This window comes from Bombina bombina, chromosome 6 (genome assembly GCF_027579735.1).
Source record: "Bombina bombina isolate aBomBom1 chromosome 6, aBomBom1.pri, whole genome shotgun sequence".
Lineage (NCBI taxonomy): Eukaryota > Metazoa > Chordata > Amphibia > Anura > Bombinatoridae > Bombina > Bombina bombina.
Genome location: NC_069504.1, coordinates 60,968,173 through 60,980,843, shown reverse-complemented (window position 1 = coordinate 60,980,843; position 12,671 = coordinate 60,968,173). Strand labels below are relative to the sequence as shown.

Below are 12,671 nucleotides of genomic sequence, written 5' to 3'. Positions count from 1 at the left end.
GCAATTCTGATTCCCTCTCACAAATCTATTGCTGAAAAACATTATGTTGCCAGTCTCAGTTTATGGCAAGGAGAACTATTTCACCCTCCTACCACCTCCACTGACATTAATATCAAAACCAAAGCTTACTCAGACTTTTGTACTGTACTTGCCACAACATTTCACAAAATCAATAAATAAGGTACACAGAATTGCTTATTGGAACATAAGCTCAAAACTCTTTTTTTATAATTATAATATATGCACCATGTAATCATTTATTCACAGAAAAAATGAATAAAAACACATTATAAAATAATCTTTAACTTTTATAGTGTGAACATTTCCAATACATAATTTGTTTTTTTTAATGTCCTCTTTTAAGGTGTGACAGTAAATGGACAGCTGATTGGAGCTCCAGCACCACCAAATGGTCACAAGAAGCAGAGGACCTACTTTAGAAGTATCACCATAATTGTCAACAAACCAAAGCGATCTTATATTGAAATCACTCCTTCAAAAGTTATCCTGGACAGCAAGGATAGGCTGATCCTGTCATGTGACAAGAGCACAACAGTGAAGAGTGATGACTTGACTGTCTCAGTTTTTGCCAAATCCAATGTCACTGTGACCATCCAAGGTACCATCAGCTTTGTAATTCTGGTCCACCACTACAAGAATCCAGCACCATTCCAGAGAAACCACTTGGGATTCTACATCTCCAACAGCAAGGGATTATCTCCTAATTCTCATGGGCTGTTAGGTAATTCACATTTTATGGCAATAATATACTTTTATATTTAACTAGTGGTGAAGCCCGTGTACACGGATCATTTTCTTTATTGCACGGTTCTACCCGTGCCCCCATCCGGCCACGCCCCGAACCGCCCACAACCCCGCCCCATCATGCCCAGTCATGGCCACGTCATCTCATGCCCACTTCTGCCTGGCCACGCACCCCACTGCATGCACAACTGACGCGTTACAAACGCATTTATAGTGTAGATGATGCTAAATTGATGTGTTCATAGAATGGTCGACTAGCTAAAAAACATAACCAACAAATTTGTTAAGCTTAATGGTTCATGGTTACATAAATAGAATAGGCTTAAGTACCAATATCTTCTTTTGAATCTTTTTAAAGGGAGATTGATACCTTAAAGTGACAGTAAACATAAGATATGGCACACACTCACATCCATACACTTACATCTGACAATCTGTTTGAAACTCATCAAACTTTAAAAATCCTTTTTTTTAAAAAATTTCACCTAGTTGCAGACTGCACATCTGCTTCTGCTATTTTCTTTCATAAAGGTGGTGAGAGCCCATAAACCATTACTCCTGGTTATTCCACTCCTGACCACTAATAGGAGGCAACGATTCTCAAAACTCCAAGAGACCTTAAAAACCCTTCTATCTCACTGGTAAACCAGTCTTGTCTTTGCCTCTGCTGGAGGAAAGTGAAGAACAGAGGTGTTCCAGATATACTTATGTCAGAGGGGTCCTCAGACTGATTAGAAGACCATATGAAGTATGGGGAAGTGGCACAGTTACACCCAGAGGAAGTTAGTCACAGGTCTGCCACAAGTGTCTCAGGGACCAGTCCCTAGCATACTCCTGTTGGATCATTGTTATAATCCACATACAAAGATCCTTTGCTGTCACATGTACTGCACTGGATTTTCTATCTACTGGAAGCAGTATTTGTAGTGTGGGGGCTTTTTAGGTAAGTTTAACGTTTTATTAATATGGGCACTGACTTTTATTTTTGGCTATGCATAAATACTCTCAGTGTTGTACATCATAACCAGGGGACTATTGTGACAGGCATTTTTTTATCATATATATTATATATTGGTACAAAAGAGAGAGAAAAGTTTGACAGTACCCAGCACTCACATAACACTATATATAGTAACAATATGGAATGAAAACCGGATTGATGTCAAGAACTGGTTATTAAAACGTAACTTTTACTATTGTTAAGATAAAAAATGGTAAAGTATAACAAATGTAAAAACATAGAAGTGTGTAGGACATACAATTAAAACTTAGGTTAAAAAGAGATCAGAACTGTGTGTGTGAGACTCAGAGGCAGAATTACTTCCCTGGGTAATGGTTCAAATAAACCGTAACTGTCAAGGCTCAGAGAATACACGGATTGCTCTCAAACTAATCTGAAAAGGGGATTGACCCCAACAACAATACCTAATCTGAGCAATACTGGTATCTAGAGCAGGAGAGGAGACGGTTTGTAAATAGCTGTGTAAGGAAGGCAATTGCCTCAACAATATTAGGTTTGAAAGGTCCCAGGTATACACAAATTAGCAAGCTACCACAGACAACGCCTGATGCGCATTTCGCCGCTAGCACGGCTTTCTCAGAGGCTAACCAAAGTAAAGACACAAGCCCGGTATTTGTATCGTCATTGACCAATAGGAATTGGTTCTAAGCACACACCTCTAGAAGCAGCCTATCACAAAAGGTTTGACGTAATTGGTTTAAGATTCATCACATGATCGTATCAGGCAGACGTCAGGCCAGTAACCTGTTGCATATGACATTCTCCTATAATGTTAGTTATGCGCTACATTTTTATTCACTTAAAGCTTGTTAATAGGTGTAAGGAGCATTGAGTGATGTTAGTAACCGTTCCATCCTGAAATGATTTACTTGACTCGATTGGGAATTCCGGTCATACAAGCCTAGATCAAAGATCAATCAAGCTAGTCACTCCCCCTTGGTGAGAGAGTAATCCCATCCACCAATTAAATCTAAAAGTGTCATATATTGAAAAAATCAGCACTCTTTACCAATAATAAAATTTCTCACACATTTCAACACTCATATAATGAGAATCGTCTTTCAGGTATCACATGAAGGAAAATACCCTATTAATGCGGGAATAGCTCCACTCGATGTATAGTTTTAGAAAGTCTAATTGCGTTTTTCAAATAAAGATATTCAAAGAGTGGTGTCAACACAATTAGACATCTTGACTAACCAGTTCTTGACATCAATCCGGTTTTCATTCCATATTGTCACTATATATAGTGTTATGTGAGTGCTGGGTACTGTCAAACTTTTCTATTATATTACATTATGAAAGGGTTTGATATTTGTTAAAATTAAAATTAACACCGTTTCTATTATCTCTACTATATTATATATTGGAATTGGGCTGCAGGAACCTTATTTTTTATAAGCTCAATATGTTTTATATTTTTTGTAGCAAGGGTCAGTTATTTTGAGCGCGTTGGGGAAGGTTAGTGCACACTTCAGTGTTTTGCTGTTAGAAGAATTTTTGTTTTGTCTGCTCTTTCCTTTTGACCTTCTTATCTGGTTTGCCATCAGGATAAGGCGGTTTTGGAGCTAGTTTTATTTTGTTGCCTTTATACAATTTTTTCATAAGTTTGTTGCTCTTTTTGTCCTTATCCAGAAGATTCTATGGAGTTGCTTTTTCATATTTTGGATGTTGTTAAGGTTTTGCAATTCTTTTTATAGCTTTCTAGGATTCTATACAATCCTCTAGTTTGTTCTTTTTTTCTGGTTTTAGAAGGGGGTCAGATCTCAGATGTCAATAGCTGTCTGGTTGGCTTCTTAATTGAAGCCTTTAATTCATAAGCTTTTATTTGGAGGTGGGTTAGCCTCCTCCTAAACATCTTACAGCCAATTCCACTTGGTCAGTTCATTTTTCCTGGGCTTTTTAGAATGAGGCTTCTGTTTTGATTTAAAAGATATATACTGTATAATTAAAAATTATGTTGTCCCACCCTCATTACTCATGGACTCCACAGCTTGGGTATTAGTTTTGCAGGGTTAATTTATGCTTACCTGATAAATTCATATCTTTCAAAGTGGTGAGAGTTTTCAAGACCCACCCATTTATTTGCCTTTTTAATTATATGTTATATTTTTCTGGCGACAGTTTAAGTGTGCACCTCCTTTTTTCTCCTGCTCCTTTTATTATTGATTTTGTCCTTTCCTGCCTTTTTTTCTTCTTGCTTGGCTATAGGTCAGACTGGTTTACCAGTGAGGTGGGAGGGTTTTAAATGGCTCCTGGAGTTTTGGGAATCTTTGCCTCATCCTAGTGGCCAGGAGTGGAACCCCCAGTAGTATTGGCTCGTGGACTCTTACCACCATGAAATAAATTAATTTATCAGGTAAACATAAATTATTTTATTTTTTATACAAGGTCATCAACTAGAACAGCCAACCAGAGGCTGTACTGGCCACACCATAGAGACTACAATGAGTGTTTTCCAGTGTTCCTACCAAGCTAGTTGCCTCTTTTTTGTGCTACTAACCCAGTTTAGCAGGCATATTGTGCCTTTATGATGCATTGGTATGGCTTTTGATTGGCTGTACCACCTGATCACATTGTATAAGAAAAAAATAGCATAAACAGATGGAAGGTTTGGGACTAGGGGAAATTTAAAGAAATGTAAGGGTAGAGCAGAATTTAGCTCCACATCTCACCTCAATACCAGCGATGCTTACGCTAGCGGTAAGCTGGCAAAACGTGCTTGTGCAGGATTTCCCCATAGGAATCAATAGGGCAGAGCCGCCGGAAAAAAAAACTAACACCTGCAAAAAAGCAGCGTTCAGCTTCTAACGCAGCCCCATTGATTCCTACGGGGAAACACATTTATGTCTACACCTAACACCCTAGAATCAGCAAAAACAAATGAGGTGCACAAACAGCCGGTGGTAAGTTCAAGTTTCTTTATTGCAATTAAAAATCTTTGTCCCTCCAGGGATACAGGATTCTCAAGCTGTGTAGTGGAGGGAGATAGCTTCACTCCAGTGACTGTCTGCTGACATGTTTCGGCAATTAAGCCGTAATCACCTAACACCCTAACATGAACCCCGAGTCTAAACACCCCTAATCTTACACTTATTAACCCCTAATCCGCCGCCCCCGACATCGCCGACACCTGCTTTATATTATTAACCCCTAATCTGCCGCTGCGGACACCGCCGCCACCTACATTATACTTATGAACCCCTAATCTGCTGCCCCTAACATCGCCGAACCCTACATTATATTTATTAACCCCTAATCTGCTACCCCCAATGTCGCCGACACCTACCTACAATTATTAACCCCTAATCTGCCGCCCCCAACGTCGCCGCCACTATAATAAAGTTATTAACCCCTAAATCTAAGTCTATACCTAACACCCCCCTAACTTAAATATAATTTAAATACATCTGAATAAATATTCCTATCATTAAATAAATTATTCCTTTTTTAAACTAAATACTTACCTATAAAATAAACCCTAAAATAGCTACAATATAACTAATAGTTACATTGTAGCTAGCTTAGGATTTAATTTTATTTTACAGGCAACTTTGTATTTATTTTAACTAGGTACAATAGTTATTAAATAGTTATTAACTATTTAATAACTTCCTAGTTAAAATAAATACAAATATACCTGTAAAATAAAACCTAACCTAAGCTACAATTACACCTAACACTATACTATAATTAAATAAATTACCTTAATTAACTACAATTAATTACAATTAAATTAAATAAACTAAAGTACGAAACCCCCCCCCACTAAATTACAGAAAATAATAAAATAATTACAATTTTTTTATACTAATTACACCTAATCTAATCCCCCTAATAAAATAAAAAAGCCCCCCAAAATAAAAAAAATCCCTCCCCTATACTAAATTACAAATAGCCCTTAAAATGACTTTTTGCGGGGCATTGCCCCAAAGTAATCAGCTCTTTTACCTGTAAAAAAAGTACAATACATCCCCCAACATTAAAACACACCTCCCACACACCCAACCCTACTCTAAAACCCACCCAATCCCCCCTTAATAAAACCTAACACTACCCCCTTGAAGATAACCCTACCTTGAGACGTCTTCACCCAACCGGGCAGAAGTGGTCCTCCAGACGGTCCAAAGTCTTCATCCTATCTGGGCAAAAGAGGTCCTCCAGATGGCCAGAAGTCTTTATCCAGACGGCATCTTCTATCTTCATCCATCCGGTACGGAGCGGCTCCATCTTCAAGACATCCAACATGGAGCATCCTCTTCGTTCAATGGTGACTGGAACAATGAAGGGTCCTTTAAATGATGTCATCCAAGATGGCGTCCCTTCAATTCCGATTGGCTGATAGAATTCTATCAGCCAATCGGAATTAAGGTAGAAAAAATCCTGGCTGATCCAATCAGCCAATAGGATTGAAGTTCAATCCTATTGGCTGATTAGAACAGCCAATAGGATTGAGCTTGCATACTATTGGCTGATTGGAACAGCCAATAGAATGCAAGCTCAATCCTATTGGCTGATTGGCTCAGCCAATAGGATTTTTTCTACCTTAATTCCGATTGGCTGATAGAATTCTATCAGCCAATCGGAATTGAAGGGACACCATCTTGGCTGACGTCATTTAAAGGACCCGTCATTGTTCCAATCACCAACAAATGAAGAGGATGCTCCGCGTCGGATGTCTTGAAGATGGACCCGCTCCACGCCGGATGGATTAAAGGGACAGTAAACCTTAAAAATAATGTTATATAATTCTGCACATAGTGCAGAATTATATAACATTATTTAAGTGCTATAGTTATAAATGCCCGACCGCGCCATAGCACTAAGTGCAGCTCGCCCCTGTGACAGGAGCGAGCTGCACTTAGTCTTATGGCGCGGTCGGGCCGGGCTGTGACTATACAGCTGGCCCGATGCGCTGACTAAATATAACAGACCCGCTCAGCAGAGAGCAGAGAGCGGGTCTGTAAAAGCGCCATATTTTTAACATATTAAAAGGGAAAAAAGGCATTTATAACTATAGCACTTAAATAATGTTATATAATTCTGCACTATGTGCAGAATTATATAACATTATTTTTAAGGTTTACTGTCCCTTTAATATAGAAGATGCCGCCTGGATGAAGACTTCTGGCCGTCTGGAGGACCACTTCTGCCCGGTTGGGTGAAGACGTCTCAAGGTAGGGTGATCTTCCAGGGGGTACTGTTAGGTTTTATTAAGGGGGGATTGGATGGGTTTAAGAGTAGGGTTGGGCGTGGGGGTGGTGGGTTTTAATGTTGGTGGGGTGTATTGTACTTTTTTTTACAGGTAAAAGAGCTGATTACTTTGGGGCAATGCCCCGCAAAAAGCCCTTTTAAGGGCTATTTCTAATTTAGTATAGGGTAGGGATTTTTTTTATTTTGGGGGGCTTTTTTATTTTATTAGGGGGATTAGATTAGGTGTAATTAGTTTAAAAAATTGTAATTATTTTATTATTTTCTGTAATTTAGTGGGTTTTTTTCCGTACTTTAGTTTATTTAATTTAATTGTAATTAATTGTAGTTAATTTAGGTAATTTATTTAATTATAGTGTAGTGTTAGGTGTAATTGTAGCATAGGTTAGGATTTATTTTACAGGTATATTTGTATTTATTTTAACTAGGAAGTTATTAAATAGTTCATAACTATTTAATAACTATTGTACCTAGTTAAAATAAATACAAACCTGTAAAATAAAAATAAACCCTAAGATAGCTACAATGTAACTATTAGTTATATTGTAGCTAGCTTAGGTTTTATTTTATAGGTAAGTATTTAGTTTAAAAAGGAATAATTTGTTTAATGATAAATTGATTTATATGTATTTAAATTATATTTAAGTTAGGGGCTATTAGGTTTAGGGTTATACTTAGACTTAGGTGTTAATAACTTTATTATAGTGGCGGCGACGTTGGGGGCGGCAGATTAGGGGTTAATAATTGTAGATAGGTGTCGGCGATGTTAGGGACTGCAGATTAGGGGTTAATAAAATGTAACTAGTGTTTGCGAGGCGGGAGTGTGGCGGTTTAGGAGTTAATATATTAAGTGGCGGCGATGTCCGTTTGGCAGATTAGGGGTTAAAATTTTTTATTTAAGTGTTTGCAATGTGGGGGGGGGGCTAGGTTTAGGGGTTAATAGGTAGTTTATGGGTGTTAGGGTACTTTTTAATACTTTAGTTAAGAGTTTTATGTTACGGCGTTAGCCCATAAAACTCTTAACTACTGACTTTTAAATGCGGTAGGAGTCTTGACAGGAGAGGCTGTACTGCTCACTTTTTCCAAGACTCGTAATACCGGCGTTAGGAAAATCCCATTGAAAAGATAGGATACGCAATTTACGTAAGTGGATTTGCGGTATGCTCGAGTCGCGGAAATAAAGTGAGCGGTACACCTGTACCTGCAAGACTCTTAAAACCAGCGGGCGTTAGAAAGCAGCGTTGGGACCTCTCAACGCTGCTTTTTAAGGCTAACGCAAGACTCGTAATCTAGGCGGAAGAGTTTTGAAGTGTATTTGCCTTCAGACAGCTTATTAGGGGTAAGTGTATGGCAGGGGGATTGTTGTATCCAATGTTTACTGTACTTCTAACTTGATTTTGAAGCTGTCATGGCTTGGAGCATAAACCTGATGATCTCTATAATGAGAAAAGTTTGCATTCTACCAGTTTTTATTTACTACATGCCCTAACATTCCCCTGCTGTTCTGAGACTTCAGGTCACTGATGTTTCTAGTCATGGCAGGACTAAGCAGTATTAATAAGCAGCAGCCCCTCGGTGAGCTGGGCAGACCACTAAACAAGTAATAAAAGGTCTATTGATGGTTGAGAATATTGTAACAAGGATTTGGGATACATGATCCCTCTATAAACCATTAAACGCCCCACTTGGAGGAATATGAGACGCTAGGGCCACAAGTTTACTTGTTTGTTCTAATTATGCAAACAGAAACATTCCTACATGTTTTGCTTTTTTTTCTCATTTTCTCTAGGTCAGTTCCTCTACAATGACGTAAAGGTCACCCAAGTACCAATCAGCATCAGTCCCAACTCTACTGCCCTCCCAGGCAATGCTGAGAGTGTCATCAACATGCTACGAGTGAGGAACCGTGTTGTCCCAGTAATTAGGAAACAGAGGAAGATTTACAATGGTCTGCATCAGGTTGACTGTTGGTTTGCAAAGAATAATGCAGCCAAACTAATAGACGGAATATACCAGGACTATCTAGTGTCTCATCCATTTGACTGTGGAAATGATTTGATAACTAATGAAGTGTAACCTTACAGCACACTGTGCAGTACAGACATTCCTTACTAAAGTGCATTCCACTTTCCATGCTGACAAAGGATGGAAGTGAACTTTGGACTTATCCTGAGAAATACTGAGACATACTCTCAGAGGAGATGACTTTTTATGAGTGTGTTTTTTAATAGAATGAGGCTTTTAATCACAGTGCACTGAATGTACCTATAACATTTAGGGGTAATACAATTTAAAGATATATGGAAGTTCAGTATTATCTTTCATAATTCAGAGTGTACAGTTTTATAAAAACTTCCATTTTACCTCTTTCTCTTGGTATCCATTTTTTTTAAACAGCTCAATGAGAGCAAACTAAGATATGCTCATGAGCATGCATATCTCTTGTGGCTTGGGCCCTATGTGTATAATGGTTACAAACACATACCATAGAGTGTTCAAGACATACAGTCAAGGCCAAAAATATTGGCACCCCTGCATTTCTGTCAGATAATGTACCTCTTTGCCCAGAAAATTGCTGCAATTACAAATGTTTAGGCATTCTCATGTTTATTTATTTTGTTTGTATTGGTATGACACAAAAAAAGTGGAGGAAAAAAAGCCAAATCTGACACATACCACACAAAACTCCAAAAATGGACTGGACAAAATTATTGGCACCTTCTCAAAATTTTAAGATATAATTGCATTACAAGATTGTGATGCTCCTGTAATTTGTAATTAAACTCACCTGTATCAATTAACAGGTGCTGACAATATAGAAATCACACCAGTAACCAGTTAAAATAGTGAAAAATGTACTCACCCTTTCTGTTGTGTGTCTCTGTGTGCCACGCTGAGCATGGAGAAGAGAAAGAGCAGCAAAGAATCATGTGAGGATTTGAGTTAGGGTTGCCACCTCAGCCATGTTTTCCTGGACACTTATGAGTTACACATGCTGCAGGGTGTGCAGGGAGGAACATGTATTGTGTCTCTGGACAGCACTATTCATATTCCTCCCTGCACACCCTGCAGCATGTGTAACTTATAAGTGTTCTGTATTTTAAGGGACGGGTGGCAACCCTAATTTGAGTACAAAAATTGTCGAAAAGCATGGACAATCTCAAGGTTACAAGTCCATCTCCAGAGATCTTAATGTTCCTATGTCCACTGTGGGCAGCATTGTCAAGAAGTTTACAGCCCATGGCACTGTAGCTAATCTCCCTGGACGTGGACGAAAGAGAAAAATTGATCAAAGATTTTTTGAATTGTGTATGAGGAACTTTGATCAACTTTCAGACAAATTCAAGATGACCTTCAGGCACAGGGTACCAATATGTCAGCTCCCACTATACTTTGCCATCTGAAAGAAAAGGGAAGCTGTGGTAGGAGACCCAGGAGGACCCCACTGATGACACAGAAACATAAAAAAGCCAGATTAGAGTTTGCCAAAACTTACCCAAGGAAGCCAAAATCCTTTTGGAAGAATGTGCTGTGCACAGACAAAACAAAATTACAGCTTTTTGGTAAAGCCCATCATTCTACTGTTTTCAGAAAAAGAAATGAGGCTTTTAAATAATACAGTCCCTACAGTCAAACATGGTAGAAGTTCACTAAGGTTTTGGGGTTGCTTTGCTGCTTCAGGCACTTGATGTCTTGACTGTGTGCATGGCATTATGAAATCTGAAGACTACCAAATAATTCTGTGGTGCAATGTAGGGCCCAGTGTCAGAAAGGCGGGTCTCCGTCAGAGGTCATGGGTCTTACAGCAGGACGATGACCCAAAGCACACATCAAAAAGCACCCAAAAATGTTTTAAGACAAAGTGTAGAGTACTGAACTGGAGAGTACTGAACTGGCCAGCAATGAATCCAGATCTCAATCCCATAGAGCACCTGTGGAGAGATCTCAAAACAGCAGTTGGGAATCTGAAAGACCTGGAGCAGTTGGCAAAAGAAGAGTGGTCCAAAATTTCAGTAGAGAGGTGTAAGAAACTCATTGATGGTTACAGGAAGCGATTGATTTCAGTTATTTTTTCTAAGGGGTGTGCTACCAAATATTAAATTGAGGGTGCCAATAATTTTGTCTAGTCTATTTTTGGAGCTTTGTGTGGAATATGCCAGATATGGCTTTTTTTTCTCCACTTTTTTGTGTCATACCAATACAAACAGAAGAAATGAACACAAGAATGCATAAACATTTGTAATCGCAACAATTTTCTGGGAGAAGTGGTGCATTATCTGACAGAAATTCATGGGTGCCAATATTTTTAGGCCATGACTGTAAGCACACTTCCAAGCCTACAGCTGTATGCTCTTATGGACAGGAGATACATTTCAATAATGGATACTAAGAGAAATAGGAAAATTTGATAACAGAAGTAAATTGGATTTATTTTTTTTATTGTTTTATCAGAATTTATCAGAATCATGAAAGTTTAATCTTGACTGGGATGTCCCTTGGTAATCTATTTTATAAAATATGGATTACATTTATGTTTATATGTCTGATATTTTTTTTTTTATTTTAAATATTTTATTAAAGATTATAAGATTTCAATACAAAATCTGAATAAACGTTTCCGATAACAGAACAGTAGCACGTATATATGAACAAAATTAGGTTACTCAAAACCCATAAGGCATACAATAAACAACAAAATTATTTGGTAGGCCGTGGTGACTTCTGCACGTCATGATCTAGTGTCCGACCTGTCCCTCATGCTAACAAGGTGTAAGTAACAAAGAGAGGTTGATCAAGCTGTTAGGGCCATCTATAAGGCCTCACTTGAAGGGCTCAAGGATAGCCCCCAAAATTTCCAGTAGAAGGGTTTGAAAGTGACTTGGGTTTGAGGAGAGGGTTTACTTTCTCTCTTAGGCTCACAGAAGTATATATTCAGGATAGAACATAGAGGTTGGGGGAAGTAGAGAGGGGTATAGGGGAGCAGGGAGGAAGGGAGGGTGTTTAGCGCTTACACTAGGTCAGTTTGTATAAGTCGATATCGTCTGCAGGGGCAAGGTCCCAAATTAGGAATCACTAGAGGTTGTGTTAGGCTTCCAGTCAGTATCATTTTGTTCCTTCCAGTCTGACCAAAGCAGTTCAAATAGGTCGGAGTTGTTTAATTTATAAAAGATATCCTTCTCCATGGTATATATATATGCCATAGTGTTACAGGCTGTAGCCCAGCTAGGGGGCGACTCCTTTTTCCATGAACAAGCTATAGCATGTTTAATGGTCATAAATAGGTATATTGAAATGTATGCATGGTGTTTGGGTAAATCATGGAGGTGTAAGTGAAGGAGGGCTGAGGCTAGGCGACCTAGAAAGGGAAATTCCAACACGAGAGAGGGCTGCAAAGCATTGCCGCCACAAAGGCTGAATCACAGGGCACTCCCACCATATATGAAGCGCATTACCTCTATGTCCGCATTTCCTCCAGCACTCGGGAGACGCACTCGGGAACATTTTTGCTAACCTAGTAGGTACATAGTACCAGTGGGATAGGAGTTTGAAGTATACTTCGTATAGTGTCGTACAGTGAATGGCCTTCTGAGTCAAGGAAAAGGCGCGCTCCCACCTTTCAAGTGGGACCCACATACTTAGCACTGTCTCCCATCGGGCCAGATGGGCTGGTGTT

At 38.9% G+C, this 12,671-nt stretch overlaps 1 protein-coding gene across 1 annotated transcript in view; it reads left to right on the top strand.

Moving 5' to 3' along the window:
• Positions 1 to 11,627, top strand: part of ITIH5 (inter-alpha-trypsin inhibitor heavy chain 5) — a 243,668-nt gene extending 232,041 nt beyond the window's left edge. Inside the window, exons 13-14 of the mRNA XM_053716429.1 lie at positions 365 to 742; positions 8,787 to 11,627. Of these exons, the coding sequence (XP_053572404.1) occupies positions 365 to 742; positions 8,787 to 9,073 (665 nt within the window). The 3' untranslated portion in view covers positions 9,074 to 11,627. The remainder of the gene's footprint in view (positions 1 to 364; positions 743 to 8,786) is intronic.
• The last annotated feature ends 1,044 nt before the right edge of the window (positions 11,628 to 12,671 follow it).